Source organism: Mauremys reevesii, linkage group 7, assembly GCF_016161935.1.
Source record: "Mauremys reevesii isolate NIE-2019 linkage group 7, ASM1616193v1, whole genome shotgun sequence".
NCBI lineage: Eukaryota > Metazoa > Chordata > Testudines > Geoemydidae > Mauremys > Mauremys reevesii.
The window spans coordinates 13,202,522-13,220,038 of NC_052629.1; the positions used below are offsets into that span (position 1 = coordinate 13,202,522).

Here is a 17,517-nt window from a genome sequence, read left to right on the forward strand (position 1 = left end):
ACATTCTTCAGTGCCACCCAATCTAAGATGGCTCCCTCCTTTGGAGGATCCATTTCCAGCCCCTGAGTGGAGATGACATATCTAAGGAATTCAACTGCATTTCTCCTGTTTGACATATTAATGATTCTGGCATAGCTTTTCAAGAATGCTACGCACATGCTGTTTGTGAAGAGCCAGGTTTTTGGAGAAAATCAGAATGTCATCAAGGTAGATGATGACAAAGTGGTCTAGCATATATCCAAAGCCCCCATCCTGATCCACCCATGGATCCACCAAGGGCATGACTAGAAGTTCGTAGTGGCTGTATCTAGTACGAAAGGTGGTCTTTCACACATCTCCCTCCTGCATGCGCCCCAGGTTATAAGCCTCATGCAGATCTAACTTTGTGAAAATACAGGCCATGTGGAGCTGGTCTAAGAGCTCATTGATAAGGGGGAATGGTTTTGTATGGTCACCTTGTTCAGGCCCAATAGTCAGTGCATGCATGGCCACAAAGAGCCATCTTTCTTCTTAATGAAAAACATGGGAGCACCTGCTGGAGATGTGGATGGGCAGATGAAAACCTTCTGAAGTTTCTCCTGCAAGTACATGTGGAGAGAGACCAAAGTTCAGGTTTGGAGAGGGCCTATATCCAACCAAATGGGATCTTGGCTTCAGGCTAGAGATCGATTGGGCAGTCGTAAGTGTGATGTAGGGGCAGGATATCTATCTTCCCCTTGTCAGAAACATCAGAGAAGTCACAATACTCGTGAGGGATGTTGGCCAAAGCAGGAGGGGCCTCAGTGGATGCTGAAGAAGGTGTGTAGTGAATGAGGCAGGGGATTGTAGGGCGAGAAAGGAAGATTTCATAGTTAAGGCAGTTGAATGATGCCCTGGAGAATCATATTATCCAGGGGCGGCTCCGGGCCAGAGCACGCCAAGGGCGTGTTTGGGGCGGCAAGACAGTGGGGGCGCTCTGCAGGTCGCCGCAAGGACGGCAGGCAGGCTGCCGTGCTTGGGGCGGCAAAATGCCTAGAGCCGCTCCTGATTCTATCCCTCTCTTTGCCTCAAACTTCCTGTGTGATTCTAGTCAAGGTACTTAAACCAAACTTTTCAGAGCTGGTACCTAATTGTGTGTTCCTTTATTTTCTGGCTGCTTGACTTGAGACCTTAGAGTCTGATTTGCAGAAGTGCTGAGCACTCTCAGCTGCAACTGAAATCAATGGGAGTTGTGCTTGGAACATATACAATGCTATGCAATGCTACGTAGCCTGGAAAAATTAGGTTCTATGTATCTCAGATTGGGCACCCAAATTAGATAATTTTGTCCTTAATCTCTCTGTCTCTCAGTTCCCCATCTGTAAAATGGGGATATCATCCCCTTGTCTCATGACAGTGAATTCATTAATGTTTGTGAAGCATCAGATATTATAATAATTAACACCAAAAGAATGAAGTTAAGAAATATTTCACAAAGACTTGACTAGAAGAATAGGTCTATTCATGCATGCACAAAACTCTCATTAACCTTATCAAGAGTCATGTGCACTCAAAGAGGGAAAATAGCACTTTAAAAATAAATAGCAATGCAGAAGTTAAAGCATTGCTTTAACATTTATTTTTCTATTTAATTAAATGGCTACTTTGTTTTGCCTAATTATTGTTGTACTTGTACATGAGTTCATTACTGGCATGTTGAATTGTTTCTAATGATTCTTTTGTCTTTCTTAATTGAGGAAGTAGTCAAGTGTTTTTTTTTAGGATTCAAAACAAAATTGTGAAAAGGCTACCACAACAATAAGCCCCAGCTGTATTTGACCATAGAAATAACTGATGTGATGTTGCTTAATATGGTGCACATGAAGATCCTGATTCTCCAATGCCCCCTGCACCTTATGCAATCATGCATAAGTGGATTAAAATGCTGCTATTCTGACTTAGTACCATTTTTCCTTGCTTTGCAATGGTGTAAGTGACTGATTACTAGAGCTAGGTGAAAAATATTTTATTTTGGGGCACGAATTTCCCACAAATTTGCTGAATAGTTTTAGCCAAAAAAAACTTGGAAGGGGTGGGGGGAGCTAAATTCAGAGAGAGACTTTGGCAACATTCATAAAATGAAGGTGGTGGTGGTGCTGCCAGTTCTTCCCTTACAATATTTTATAGTCCTACTGTTAAGAGCATTCACCTGGGATGTGAGGCACCCAGGTTCAATTCTCCACTCTACCTCATGTGGATAAGGGAGTTTAAATTTGGGTCTCTGACATTGTATCTGAGTGCCTCAACCACCAGGCAGATAGGATATTCGGCGGAGGTGTGTGTGTCTCTCTTCTCCCTGTCCTCCCCTCACCCCAGTTGAAGCTTTTCCACTTTGTATAAATACTTATTGGACCAGAGAGGGCCAGTGAGTCTGACTATATAGCCTGGTGATTAGGGGACTCACTAGGGTGAGAAACCCAGGTTCTAGAGTCTGCTTCAGTGAATGTGGAACTCCAATGTACTGCAATGAGATTATATTTTTAAAATAGGTGCAGTGAGAGAACAGAAACAAATATGACAGTTGAACAAAGAAAGGAAAAATAAATAATGAGTAACAGATACAAAATAAAGATTTCACAGATACAGTATAAAATTGATAGAAGACTGTCTATTATATCATATTTCTAGAGCTTTTAGACTGTTGAAAGTGTAACAATAAATAAAATACAAATAGGTCATGTTATGTAAAATATCTAAAAATTCAAAAGTTTCGTTAAAAATAGAAGAATATAACATTGATTTTTATGTCTCACATTCTTTGTTAAAATTTGTTCGATAGTTAAGAGAAAAATCTATGCAATGTGCAAGACATTTAATAGCCTTGTCTTTTTAGAAAATCATTATAGCTAATTAACACTTTGTGAATGAAAAACGTGCTGGGAATTAAATTTGGATGGGGGAAAATGTGTCTTGGACAGAACTGAAACTCATGGTCCTGATAAAAAATATGATTTTTCTTTCACTTCTATATTGTTTTATCTTTAAGAATACAAAGTAATACAATATAACATTTAAACATCTCAATAAAAGCACACAAACATAAGCAATGATAATGTCATATTCACACATACAAATCATCTTTACCTAGTAAAAGAGCAAAAAGAAATCAAGCTGTCAAAGGGGAATATAAAGTATATCAATCATTCACTTCCAGCAAATTTGAAATTATCAGTTGGAACCTAACAAAAGAACATAATGTTATAATTCTGCATATTGCATTGAGAAACTTATTTCTTTGTTATATAGCCTTATAGATGTGATGAGCAGCTGGTATGTTTTTACCTTTTACCTCTGATTATTAGTTCACACTCCATTTGTATAAATGTGGAGAGGATTTAGCCAAGTAGCAGCATTGTTTGTTCAGTTGGGCTGTGATATCTGGAAGCCAACTTATTCATACTAAAGTCTACTTGGAAATAACCATTGTTTGAATGAGATGCAGGCCAGACAGATAAAGCACTGTAAGAGTGCCTTTTAGTTGGTGTTGAACTACAGGTGGTAGAGTTGTGATGATTGTATATGCTGTTTGAGTGCTTTACTATCAGCATTTTCACTCTCTTGCCCATGCTGCAGAAAGTTACACTGGAAGATTCTTACTTTCCATTTAATTGGGATCAATGCAGGTTTTCCCCCTAATTAAAGTTATTTGTGTTGTGATTGTGTCTCTTATAAACACAAAAAAGGCTCATGAAAAGTAAAGGTTAAGGATGCTGAAATCATAGTTGGTTTAATATATACTTGCAACAGAAACAAAAGTATATGGAGCCAGATCCTCAGTTAGTGGAAATTACTTGATATAAGTGCATATTAATTCTCATCTCAAGGAATCAATGTTGATAAATATTGTATGCAATTTAAATTAATGTAATTTCTGTTTGTTTAAAGTACTTCATACAACAGGTCTGAATCCCATAATATAACTGGAACTCGTACCCGCAGTGAACGCTGTTTTGCTTGGAATCATTCTTTTAGAGTATAAATGTGTTACTGAGCAGCATGGCAGTTGGTTCACACTCTGATACTCTGAGTGTCCAGAATACGCTGAGTGTCCAGAATACCTTAATTTCTTACCTATCTCATATGGGTATTCCTGCACTGCTGTACGCTCTCTAGTGTAGCTGTAGCTTTGAGTACAAAATGTTGCCATATAAAACCAATTTTTATTCTCTTTGGTAATTTATGGTTATTGTGTTGCAGATGCAAGGCCAAGAAAAAAGTGGAAGTCTTGCTGTAAACTATTGTAGATAGTAAAGATATGGGGAGTTATCTAGTTCACCATCTTTTACCATTGGGAGAGGCTTTTATTTTTTCCTGAATAACAAGATCCTTTTTCCTTGGCATTTACTTTACAAAACACAGATTAAATGAGAGTAGCACAGTATCTGTGAAGCTGCTAACATTAGTGATGTTGACATATAGCTAAAGGAAAAATATTCATCTTTATGGTATAACAGACAATGAAAAGCTAAATATTTTGAAGTAATTGAAAATACGTATTTCTGGGAAATGATTTTGTTGACTGCTAAGTAACTTCAATTTTAAAAGATTAAATGTCGCTTTTCATCTTCTATTTATTTTATTTCATTTTATTTTACTTTTTAAAGTCATGTGCACATAAGATGCCAAAATCTCGTCATCGGAACACATGTCGCCTGGGGTCTACTCTCACCCTCTCACTGTGTGATCTTGTGCAGGTCACTTAAGCTTCTTGGCTGAGATTCTGTGCTGCACCTCTAAGAGATCACAGCATAAGGCCAAGTGGCGGGCTGTAGTACCTTTAAGTCATCTTTGTATTCTTCAAATTCTGAGCTGCTCCATGGTCCCTGGTGTAATGTTAACAGCCCTGGAGGCCAGTCTAGCTTATACCAGCCTGCCCCTTTCTAGTTATGGTCCATAGCACTGCCGAGACTCTCCACAGTGCTGTGTTGTGACCCTGTTCCTGATATGCCCCTCCCACCACTGCTGTGTCCCCAGCACATCCCTACACTGGAGAGTGCAAGAGGTTCCTCAGAATGCAGCCTATTGTTGTCTTCCACAGTTCCTCTGTTGGCTGGTCCCAGGGTTTTGAGAGCCCTTTTGCATCACTCCTAGCCCTTTTACTTGGCATAAAGTTGCTGGACGAGGGGTGACAGTCTTACCCTTTGTCTACCTACATTTGTTTATCTACCTATCCAATCAATGGGGATCACAATATTTAGTAATTATATAAGGACCCTATCATGAGGGATAGCAAGGCTTTCTTAATTATGTTTGTAAAACTATATAAGTGCCGTTGTACCTCTTAGCTAAGCCTTCCTTGCCACTCCCCTTCTTCCTCTCCTTCTCCCTTGTGGTTTTGCACTTTGCTCATTACTCAGGCTCCCCTTCTTTAATGAAGACAAGACAAGCAGCTGCCTCTATGCTGAGTCCACTGCACTGCCACTCACCACTTCTACTCAATCTGGTCAGCCACAGAGTACTGTAAGGAAATGCCAGGTTTCAGATCATGACCTAGATTCCCTGTGGTACTGCGCAGAAGATGTCTGTCAATAGCAGGAAGATGCCATCAGACCCAACAGAAAAGCATCATCTGAGACTGATATAACTTCTTCCTGCCTTGACCCTGCCTTCCACTTCCTTAATAGTTGTTACTAGTTTTGTTCAGAGGAGCACAGGTTTTATATATGTAAGATGAGGCTCTGTAGGCATTAGTGGCTAACAGAATTTCATGGAAAGAGGTATGATTAGAGGACACCAAAAATCATTGTTGGGTATTGTTGCCTGACTGGTATAAAAAGGAACTACTAAGCAACCTCCACTTCCTTTCTTTCCTTTAGTAGGATGAGACTTGGTGGTAAAATTTATCATCGATATGAAGAATAATATAGAGGAAATCTTTATTGAAATAAATGACCAAACTCCCATTTGTTTCAATGGAGCCAAGATTTCACCATAGAACTGCAGCAGTTCTGCAATGGGTATACTGGTATGGTGTACTATTGGTCCTAAAATTCCAGTGTACCACTTCATTATTAACCGTATAACTGCAGCACCAGACCTGTGTGTGCCTTTACTGTAGCAACAGTTCTTTTATTTTTCGGTACTGTGAAGCTTAGTAATTGTAACATCTATATAATTCGGTTGCAGAACATTGTAAAATCCATGCAACTATTACAATAAAACCTAAAACATTTAAGTGCATTTTTAACAAAAATTTAAACCATTTTTCAGTGTAAAAATCTGGAAACTGGCAGTGTTCCTACTATATTTTATAGGACCTTTTGAAAAAATGTACAAATTCAGGAGGCATGACTAGCTTGGTATTAGTACAATTTATAATTCAGTGAAAAATAACTCTTGAATCTTTATGCTAATTCTTATTTCTCAAGTTAGACTATTTTGCTTAAGTTCATACTTTCTGACTGCACCGACAGATTGTTTGGTGACAAATATATAAACATTGAAATGCCAAATGACTTTCTGACCTTTACCATTCTCCATATATTTGAAGTAAAAGTTATAGTAGATGTTCAGGTACTACAGTATGTTTAATATTTTTTAAAATATATGTGCACCAGAATCCTATTTGGCAGTTTTTTTTACAATCTGTTTTGCCCACAGACAGCCTTTTGATTGACTACCAGTTTACCTTCAGCTTATTACAAGAAGATGATCGCCACTTCACTGCCATAAACTTTATAGCAAACCCTGAACAGGTGAGAAATGTGATTAATCATCCCTAATGTAATTTTCTTCCAACCAAGGATATCAACTTTTCCATGGTATTTGATTGTGATTTTAGCTCTGCAAGCACCTGTCAGGTATTTAGGGATAATCCAAAACTTGTTGATGTCACTGGACTTTCTTTGACTTCTATGCAAGACCCATCTTTAAGCTTCTTTAACTTTCTGAAAAGTAGGTGTACTTGAGATAAATATCTCTAAATTCAGTCTCCATATTTTTGATATTGCAGCTTTCTAAAACATTCATATAACTTGTGAAATTATATTTCTGTCATTTTAGAGGAGCAATCTAAACAAGTAGGTTTGCATTGTTGTTCTCTGTTGTCCTCTTGTAACCTCACTGCAACACAGGCATAGCACATGGTCTGATCAGCAACTCCAAAACATGGCAAATGTGTACCAGCATTGGTCTATTTAGGGTATTGCTTTTAGCTTACATTGTTGCAAAATAACACAGTCTTGACTGACCAAGCCAGACTTTTCTTAGAAAAAGAGAGCTAGGAAGAGAAGAAATTAGATGAGAAAGGAAAAGAGCACACACACAAAGGGTGTATGGGGAGGCTAGGGGGGAGGCTGTGACAAAGCCTCTCATCCCAGGTGGTATTTGGGATGCTTCTGGAGCTGGTTGAGGTGGTATTGGCACCCTCTGCCCTGATCTGATCAGAACATTTCTCAGAATTAGGATGAAGAAGATCAGGGGTTCCAGGAGGCGGGGAAGGAGAGTGGCAGCTATGGTAGGGAAGATTGCAGTAGCTAATTTTTTGTCACTAAATACCCATCCCTAGATATGTATAAAATTGAGTTATATTTTAATGTGTGTGTCCTCCTCACCTAAAACAGAGAATTTTCAGCAGAGGATAATTATGATGATGCAGCACATAGATTATACAATAAGCAAGTCTCGTGTTTAAGATGTCTCATCTCGTTTGCCACTTAGGGCTCAGCTACACTGCCCTGCAGTTCAGAGTACTGGGGTGTGAATAGAACTGTGCACCCAGGTGTGTGCTGAGCTGTAATTTTCCCATGTAAATACTATGGGTGTAAACTAAAAGGTTCCTACTTTGCATTAATGTCATCCTGCTTGAAGAGGACTACACTACGAACCTTTTAGTTCGTGCCCACAGCGTCCACACGGGGGAGTTACAGCACAGCTCTTTGGTGTGCACTGTTATTCACACCCCTGTAGCCAAAACTATTGGGCAGTGTAGACATAGCTTCTGTGTAATACTGAGGACATACATATTTTCCTACTGTTTTCCTACTTCTCAGGATTTTCAGTCTCACTTTATGATGATGGGAAAGTGGCACAAAAACAACCCTTAAAAATAAATAAATAAAACTTTGCAAAAGGCAGCAAGGACTGTTCAGAAATTTTCTGAGTCAAAATAAAATTTCAAAGTGAATGGCCCTAATGCCCTATGGGCATCAGTCTTGGCTAGAGGCTTGAGGCCCCGCCAGGCTGTGAGCCTGTAATCACAATGAAGCTTGTATTTTTGACTCTGATTTAAAAGAACTGGATATATACCTTTTGGATGGTTGTATATTGGAAATGAAATGAAGTTTATGGTGGACCTGATATTCTGTGAATGTTTGTTGGTGTTAGTTTACTTTAAAGGGTGATTTTCTTGATTTGTGGTGATTATGTTCCCAGGAAATTCTGAACAATCTTATCTCAAAGTTAGTTGTGCGTGTGAGTCAGAAAATATTTTCTAAAAGCAAAGGTTACTACAGTATATATAGTCTACCAAAGACATTAATGATCTGGAGGATGGCGTGGACTGCACCCTCAGCAGGTTTGCAGATGACACTAAATTGAGAGGAATGGTAGATATGCCGGAGAGTGGGGATAGAATACAGATGGACCTAGACAAATTAGAGGATTGGTCCAAAAGAAATCTGATGAGGTTCAACAAGGACAAGTACAGAGTCCTGCACTTAGGACGGAAGAATCCCATGAACTGCTACAGACTAGGGTCTGAATGGCTAGGCAGCAGTTCTGCAGAAAAGGATGTAGGGGTTACAGTGGACGAGAAACTGGATATGAGTCAACAGTGTGTTCTTGTTGCAAAGTAGGCTAACAGCATTTTGGGCTGTATAAGTAGGGGCATTGCCAGCAGATTGAGGGACGTGATCATTCCCCTCTATTCGACATTGGTGAGGCTGGAGTCCTGTGTCCAGTTTTGGGAACCCACACTACAAGAAGGATGTGGAAAAATTGGAAAGAGTCAAGCTGGGGTGTGAATAACAAAATAATTAGGGGTCTGGAGCACATGACTTATGAGGAGAGGCTAAGGGAACTGGGATTATTTAGTCTGCAGAAGAGAAGAATGAGGGGGGATTTGATAGCTGCTTTCAACTACCTGAAAGGGGGTTCCAAAGAGGATGGATCTAGACTGTTCTCAGTGGTAGCAGATGACAGCACAAGGAGTAATGGTCTCAAGTTGCAATGGGGGAGGTTTAGGTTGGATATTAGGAAAACATTTTCACTAGGAGGGTGGTGAAGCACTGGAATGGGTTACCTAGGGAGGTGGTGGAATCTCCTTCCTTCGAGGTTTTTAAGGTCAGGCTTGACAAAGCCCTGGCTGGGATGATTTAGTTGGGGATGATCCTGCTTTGAGCAGGGGATTGAACTAGATGACCTCCTGAGGTCCCTTCCAAACCTGATATTCTATGAGTCTATGACAGTGGTGGAAACCCACTAATTGGGATAATTTAAGTACACCTCTACCCCAATGTAATGCGACCTGATATAACACGAATTCAGATATAATGTGGTAAAGCAGCGCTCGGAGGGAGGGGGGGGGCAGAGCTGCGCACTCCAGTGGATCAAAGCAAGTTCAATATAACGCAGTTTCACCTATAACACAGTAAGATTTTTTGGCTCCTGAGGACAGCGTTATATCGAGGTAGAGGTGTATAGACTGGATGAAATATGTTAGAATATCCTTTACTGAACAAATTTTTATTAGCAAGACAAGTAATTTTTATGAATATTTTTATTCATATATAGGCTGGGTTTTTTAGTTTTCAAAAAATAGTGTTTCTTGATTTAGATTGTAATATAAAACAAGATCATTGGTGAAAGTTATATCTCAGGGTCATGTCCTGCCAATGGGAGTTTTGCTCTTGACTTCACTGGGCCCAGTGTTTGCAGTCTACAGTAGATATGTGAAAAAGGGGGGGGGGGATTAAAAAGTTTAATTAATTATGTACAATAGAGGTACATTCAGTGCATTAGGCAGTATGTTTCTGCTATATTTTGTTAATTGTAATGTTATCTTTTCTTTATATCTAGTCAAACAAAAATTTGGATATATCAATTAATGCTTCAAACAACTTTAACCTCAATATTACATGGTCTATTGGTTCTACAGGTAAGGAAGCATTTTGGCATGATGTCTTTGCCCTGTATGTCTCAAGAACTGTTCGTTTAAGCTATTTTAACATAATTGTCCTCTTTGTTGCTAATTTCAGTAATAAAATTTTATAAAATGTATTATTTTACTATTATCACTATGCTAGTATTAATAATATTACTTAAAATTCAGATAATTTGTAATCTGAACAAAGCTTCATTAACATGTTAACTTTCTCTTCTATTCAATTAAAATTACTTTGGTAGCAAAAGCTTGTACTCTATTTAATTTTTTTAAATGGCAGTGTTATGAAATGCTGTGATTTTAATTAAGATAAATTACTTCCTAAACTGCCGGGGAGACTGAGATTTTAATTTCTTTGTTTCAGTGTTCAAGCTAAAAATTTAATTATTAACCTTAATATTGATATCAAACAATAAAATTCATCTGTGAATGCTGATAAAAGGAGCTGCTTATCTGTTTTTTTTCCAAACTTTGAACCCCATTATGCCTTTTGCTTTAATAAAGAGGAAGAAAAGCTTTATTTAGGAAATTTCCATGAACTGGTTCTGTTGACTTTCTGAAAATATATCCAAGAAGAAGCACAATGCTTACAAGTTAAAATGTACATTTTTTTAAAAAAAGAATAAAACTAGGCCTTTAAAGATGGTTTAAGAACTTACATATTCTCGAGAATTTTTGCACTTAGTTGCATATAACAGTATTTTATGGGAGGTCTTGAAATCTTTGTTTTAACATATCTTTGCTAGAAAATTCTATTTTTTTCCATGATCATCTTTTTTACTTTACTAAGTCAGCAATGCCCTGATCAAACAGAATTGGTGAGAAGCCTTATGGTTTACAATAAATGATATATGGTTATCTGGTTTATTATTCAAGTTTCTAAGAGCAGTTGAAACACTATAGCAATATTTTAAAATGTAGACAAATTCACTTTCTACACTTTAGTAACCTATGAATTTTTATCGAAATTGGATGTAAATTACTAGGGGAAACCGTATTAGCTGTGTAGTTAATCGGGATAAGCTTGCTATAAAACTCGTATCAACGTACATCTTCCATCAATTTTATGAATCATTCATAATCTTTTGAAATTGGCATGGTAGTGTGTGTGAATTTTCTGTGTGTGTGTATATATGTGTATCATATACTTGTATGTTTAATGTATAATATATAATAAACAGAAAAAAATCATAAAAGAATGTTAAGCTTGCAATGTCAAGTACTCTGAAATAAAGTTAATTTGAAGTTGCCTGAGCAAACTTACTTTGGCCCCTTTTATGATAATTTAATATTTATTTATATTTTTAGCAGGAACAATATCTGGAGAAGAGATTCCTGTTGTTTCCAAGACTAATATCAAGGAATTTACAGATAGCTTTTCTTGTGAAAAATTCAACTTTCGGAGTAACCCAAACATCACTTTCTATGTGTATGTCAGCAATTTTTCCTGGCCAATCAAAATACAGGTTAGTTGTAAATATTAAGCCATTTACTATTCCTGGTGATGGTGAGAGGTTTTGTTTTGTTACTTAAATGAATATTTCCACTGCTACTGAGACTGCAGAAATTATTCTTATGTATTATAGTCATAGAATCATAGATAATATATTCTCTAGAGTATGATTTGTTGTATATATTTAGTCTTTCTGCAAACTAGAGTACCTCCAAGTAACTAATTACTTACTCCTGTTTATTTATGTTCCATTAATTATGACATTTGTATTGAGGGCTACTTTGTTTACAAATGTTTGTTCAAAATGAATGAGATTTTTAATCCTCAATTGTACCCTCAAGGTAAAAATTAGTGCATAACAATAACACTGTATATGTTCTGATTAGGTTTTTGTAAACCATTAGCTTTCTTACTAATTGAATTTTAATTGGTTAAAGGTTTAATGTCTGTGCGGTACTACAGTGTGACAGCTTGTATACAGTGTTGTTGTAGCTGTGCTGGTCTCAGGATATTAATGAGACAAGGTGGGTGAGGTAGTATCTTTTTAGTGGATAAACTTCTGTTGGTGAGAGAGACATAACATTTGGTAAAGGTGTATTCATTTAGAATTCATTTTCTCTTTTGGGACTTAAGCCAGTGAGGTGTTTAATACCCTGAATTTCTAGTGATATCAGTGGGAATTGATGGAACTCAGTATCTCTCACGATTTAGTCCTCTGACGTGTGGGATTCTTCCGTAGTTTTTATACTGTTTTGTGGTTTTTTGCTAGAAATTTCAGGGATCTTTCTAGCTTTCATTAGTATAGCTGCATTTGGGATTACTGAGCCTTGGTTCATCCCACAGAGGACCATCTCAGAAGGTATCTGGATGAAAGGCTTACAGCCTCAATTTCATTAAACAATTATTTTTAGAATAAATTGTTAAAATCACATATGGCTTTCCAAGTCCCTTGTGTTTTACTGAATCCATCACAACAGGCCCAAATTTCCTGCTAGCAGTACTGCCACAAATCAGCCAAGTACATGGCACCCATCACTACAAGCATCCCATAACCATTTCCAAGTCGAGATAATTGGGTATACAAGTTAGGGTTATCCAGTGCAAAAGCTGTTTCACCTATCCATAATAATCATTTTATGAGTAGACCCTGATTACCTGGACTGAGCCTAGATTCAGGACGATGAGCTAAAACAGTTACCTTCAAACCATAAAGGAACCTGACACAGAAACATCACCATTTAGCTTGTACATTCTCTAACACTGGCTGAGCCTAAAATTAGTCAGGCATTCTCTCCTATCCACCAGACCTATTGTGTGAAGATGGGACTGCCTCTTCTGCCAGAAATCCCTCATAGTTGGCACTCTTAAATAATTTAACCTATGTATGAGTCAACCAGTCATTTCTTCTCTCATAATGCAAGAGCTGAGGATACCTGAATCACCCTTCTAAGACAAACTTTATTAAGAAGACATAATCCTATAATGTTAATCTATTACCATGCCAGCTTGCCATGAACTCTGCCTGAAGATCTACATTGTCGCAGGGGATGCAGTACCCCACAATCTTGAGGAAGAAGAAACCGAAAGACAAAATCAATACCTGATGGTCTCATCCATGTTCTGCTCTAAAACTTCGGCATATTGATGTAAGAGAGAATGAAAACTACCAACTTCTGGAATTGCTGATGTGGTCATATCAAGCATGGCCACCACTTGACTTATAAATGAATGTGGGGTTTTGCCACATTCATACATACATACATACCACTGCAGACTGATAGAATGTTAGTATTCTCCTCTCTCCATGCATTAACAACCAAGAATCTGGGCAAACCACCATAGTTTGGGATGCTCTCGGAGTAAATAAGTCCCCCTCAGACTCTCTCTTCTCTGAGTGCTTGTCCATATATTTTCCACTCTTGGAGTGCATGTGCCCCATGTACTCAAGCTTTTTTTTGTTTTAGACAGCAGCGTTTGTTGAAGCTGCACTTGTGCCCTAGGCGTCAGAGTCTGTGTCTCTTGCTCGCTGTGTGACTAATACTTCGTACTATAAATAGTTGTTAAGATGTTTAGTGTTGGTGAGTCATAGTTATTAGTTTTCTATGCCCTTTATTATAAAAAACAAAAAAAAATAGTTTCTTAATTTCTCTACTGTGACTTTCCCAGTAACATGTCCAGCCCTTATGGCAGAGCCGAAGTCTCCTGGGTTTAAAATCTGCCCATTGTGATGTTGTGATGCTGCTTAATGTTGGTATGCATTGATATGCATTTCAGCTACTAGTATTTCTGGTATGATTTTACAAGTGACAAAACTCTTTACACATCACTTAAAGTTTAATTCACTTGTTTGTGCCAGCTTTGTCCTTGGTATCTCCCTATATTTTTCCATATCTTGTTTTGAATACTACATTCCAAGTGTTGATGTGCCATGAAAGTACTCCCTAACTATACTCAGTGCAAAGTATTTGAGTCTTTGCTTTGACATGTTTCCTATTTTCTAATGTCATAGCTGACTTCAGCATTGGAAAGTGTGAAACTGCAGAAAAAAATGAGTCTCTGGATTAAGTTTAGAAGTGTGAGCAACAAGGGTGATGTCATGATGTGAATCTGCTATAGACCACCAGACCAGGGGGATGAGGTGGACGAGGTTTTATTCAGGCAACTAACAGAAGTTGCTAGATCACAGGAACTGGTTCTCAGAGGGGACTTCAGTCACCCCAATATCTGCTGGGAGAGCAATACACAGTGCACAGACAATCCAGGAAGTTTTTGGAAAGTGTAGGGGACAATTTCCTGGTGCAAGTGCTGGAGGAACCAACTAGAGGCAGAGCTCTTCTTGACCTGCTGCTCACAAACAAGGAAGAATTAGTAGAAGAAGCAAAAGTTGATGGGAACTTGGGAGGCAATGACCATGAGATGGTTGAGTTCAGGATCCTGACACAAAGAAGAAAGGAGAACAGCAGAATACGGACCCTGGACTTCAGAAAAGCAGACTTTGACTCCCTAGGGAACTGATGGACAGGAGCCCCGGGAGAATAACATGAGGGGGAAAGGAGTCCAGGAGAGCTGGCTTTATTTTAAAGAATCCTTATTGAGGTTGCAGGAACAAACCATCCCACTGTGTAGAAAGAATAGTAAATATGGCAGGCGACCAGCTTGGCTTAACAGTGAAATCCTTGCTGATCTTAAACACAAAAAAGAAGCTTACAAGAAATGGAAGATTGGACAAATGACCAGGGAGGAGTATAAAAATATTGCTCAGGCATGCAGGAATGAAATCAGGAAGGCCAAATCTCCATCCTGTGACCCCATACTAAATCTGATCATCATTTGAGGATAAAAATACCAATTACCCAGTGGCCAGTGTTTAGCTGGAAGGGTCTCAGACTCAGTCCAGGAATAGTCCATTCAGATACAAGTACTCAGGAAAAAGCCAGAATAAAGGCGTCACTGAACCACAGACCTTCCTACCAGCTATCAGGCACACTCCCTAAAGTAAATGAAAGGGTCCCAACTGTAAGGTCTGTATGTGGCGGGGCACATTATAAATACACTTTATAATGAAGGTGTGATCTGAGGTCGTGATTGTTAGATCCCCCTTTTCTGTGTGCAAATTCTTCCTAAAGGAACTGTATGTAATTTTGAAATAATGCTTAGTTATTAATTATTTTGTGAGAAAAACAGCCCTCTCAGTTATGTTTCCACAACAGTAATTCATAGAGACATGCCTTTAAAATGAAGTTAGAATGCTCCAGTGTATTGTAAAGAATTAATTTAACCATTCAAAGGAAACTTGTTGAAAGTTTTACTGGTGTGTTATTTGGTTCTTTTTCTGTATTAATGCTTCTAAGTTGAAAAAAAAATCTTGGCATCCTGTATTAGTTTCAAAAAGAGCAAAAAGGAATGAATCTAGTTATAGATTTTTTTTGTATTTTATTTGTATGTAATAGAGGGAACTAAGGATGTTGTAGAGTACTTTAAGCACTCAGGACTACTTCACATCACAGACTTCTGTGGTGATATATTTAAAAAAGAAAGAGAAAATCAGCACTCCTTTGATGACACTGGTTCCTGTTTCAGAGCTCAGAAGGTTTTATTTCCCATGTTAATAGACTGAACCTTGCAACTGAAGAAGCCGCTTAATAAAAGTCAAGAAGCACATTTGTCCTCATAAAAAAAATTACTCAGTGTAGCATATTTAATTATTTTAGCGTTCTTTGTTTTGGAGTTAATTTTGAATATTTAACATTCTTGACTGACAAATACTGATGTAAAAGCTCTGAGGAATAGAAGTTATCAGTAACTGTCATGGGGAATTAAAACAATCTTTTGTTAATGATGCACCACAAATTCAATTACTTAATTAAAATGAAAACATAAGCCTTTGTATTGTAAATCTTTTTAGAATTTTGCAAAGGTCATTGGATGGAATTTTCACTTGGAAATGTGTGTATATATAAATATACCAGTGCCTGTAGAGAACCTTTTCCCAGCAGTGGTTGCATACATCAATTTGATAACTGTGATTTACAGCAAAAGGTTCAATTTCTAAGTACCTTATTGGTTTTCAGAGAGGCTGCGTAATAAATGCATATGGCTGTGTGTGAAGTCATTATAATTCTTGAAATACCAAGTGGGTATTGATAATATAATTGTAAGACACATTAGCTTCCTAAAATGACTTAGATTTTTATATTGACTGTAAGGAAGTATCAATCTTCTAATAACATTAGAAGTGGGATGCAAACAAAATTTATGAAATTCCATAACCAGGCTGATAGACCCAGTTCTGCAAAGGTGCTGAATACTCTCAAATCTCATTGAAGTCAATGGGTTTTGAGGCAACCAACATATTGCAGGATCCTGCCATTTGTAGGACTAAATCTGTTGTCAAAAAAGGGCTCAGTGACATGGAATAAGAATGAATTTTCAACCTTTAAATATGACTTTCAGTATCCATGAAAAACTCTTGTTTGAGGTCACAATTTTAAAGCCACTTAAATGTGTGTGATTATTGCCATTTATTTTATTGTTATGATGTCCAAAAGTGTTGTGGCCCCTTTGAAGAACAAATAAGTCATCATTTGTGCCACAGAGAACTTAAAATTTAATTTTAGGTGTGTCATGAATGAGAATAAAAACAAGGTGGGGGAAGGAAGTGGGGTTAAGGAAGCATAGGGGTAACAATAATAAATTACAAAGTTATTAATTTATGTTGTGCACACATCTAGATGATTCCAGTGAATTATCAGTTAATTCCCTTCTTGCAAGTGGCATACTAAAAACATTTGGCTTGTTTTCAACAAACAAACAAAAAGCAAAAATCCAGATGTATATTTTATGGACATATCATGTTTATAACTAGTAAAAATCTATATGGAAACATATTGTAAAGATAGATTAGTTTTTAATTTTTTAAAATTCATAAGTGAACTATGTTCTAGCGAATCTTTCCATTAATCGTTGCTAGAAGAAAAAGAACCCTGGGGGATAGACACAATGTGATACGTGCACTGAAATCAATGGAACTCCAACACCTGGTTAAGGATTTGCCTGTGTGGAATTCCTTGCAGGACTAGGGCCTTAAATTGCACAATAGTCAATTTTCTACTACATTTCATTATTATGTATCGTTATTGAAAATGTATATTTTATAGATGCATTATTAAAATAAATCTTTTTTAGTTTTGATTAATAGATTTGATTAATATGATTAGTTATTGGAGATGGAAACGACTATATAAATGTTGTGTTATCATAATTATGATGCTGATTATCTTTTTCTTTCTGATACATTTAAATATAGCCTGAAACCTAAAATTGGGCAAATATACTCTTCATAGTAGTAGTAATAATTTATTTCATTTTAGTCACAATGCCAGTTATGACAGCAGCAGATGCTAACGCTGTGTGCTGGTCATATAAAATATTCATGATATGAACA

General features: G+C 37.4%; 1 protein-coding gene across 26 annotated transcripts in view; it reads left to right on the forward strand.

The window, feature by feature from the left end:
- ATRNL1 (attractin like 1) overlaps positions 1-17,517 on the forward strand; it is a 1,032,651-nt gene that overhangs the window by 534,689 nt on the left and 480,445 nt on the right. For all 26 annotated transcript variants that reach the window (XM_039547653.1, XM_039547651.1, XM_039547655.1 and 23 more), the window contains 3 exons: positions 6,619-6,713; positions 10,036-10,114; positions 11,429-11,586. In XM_039547653.1, the coding sequence (XP_039403587.1) occupies positions 6,619-6,713; positions 10,036-10,114; positions 11,429-11,586 (332 nt within the window). The remainder of the gene's footprint in view (positions 1-6,618; positions 6,714-10,035; positions 10,115-11,428; positions 11,587-17,517) is intronic.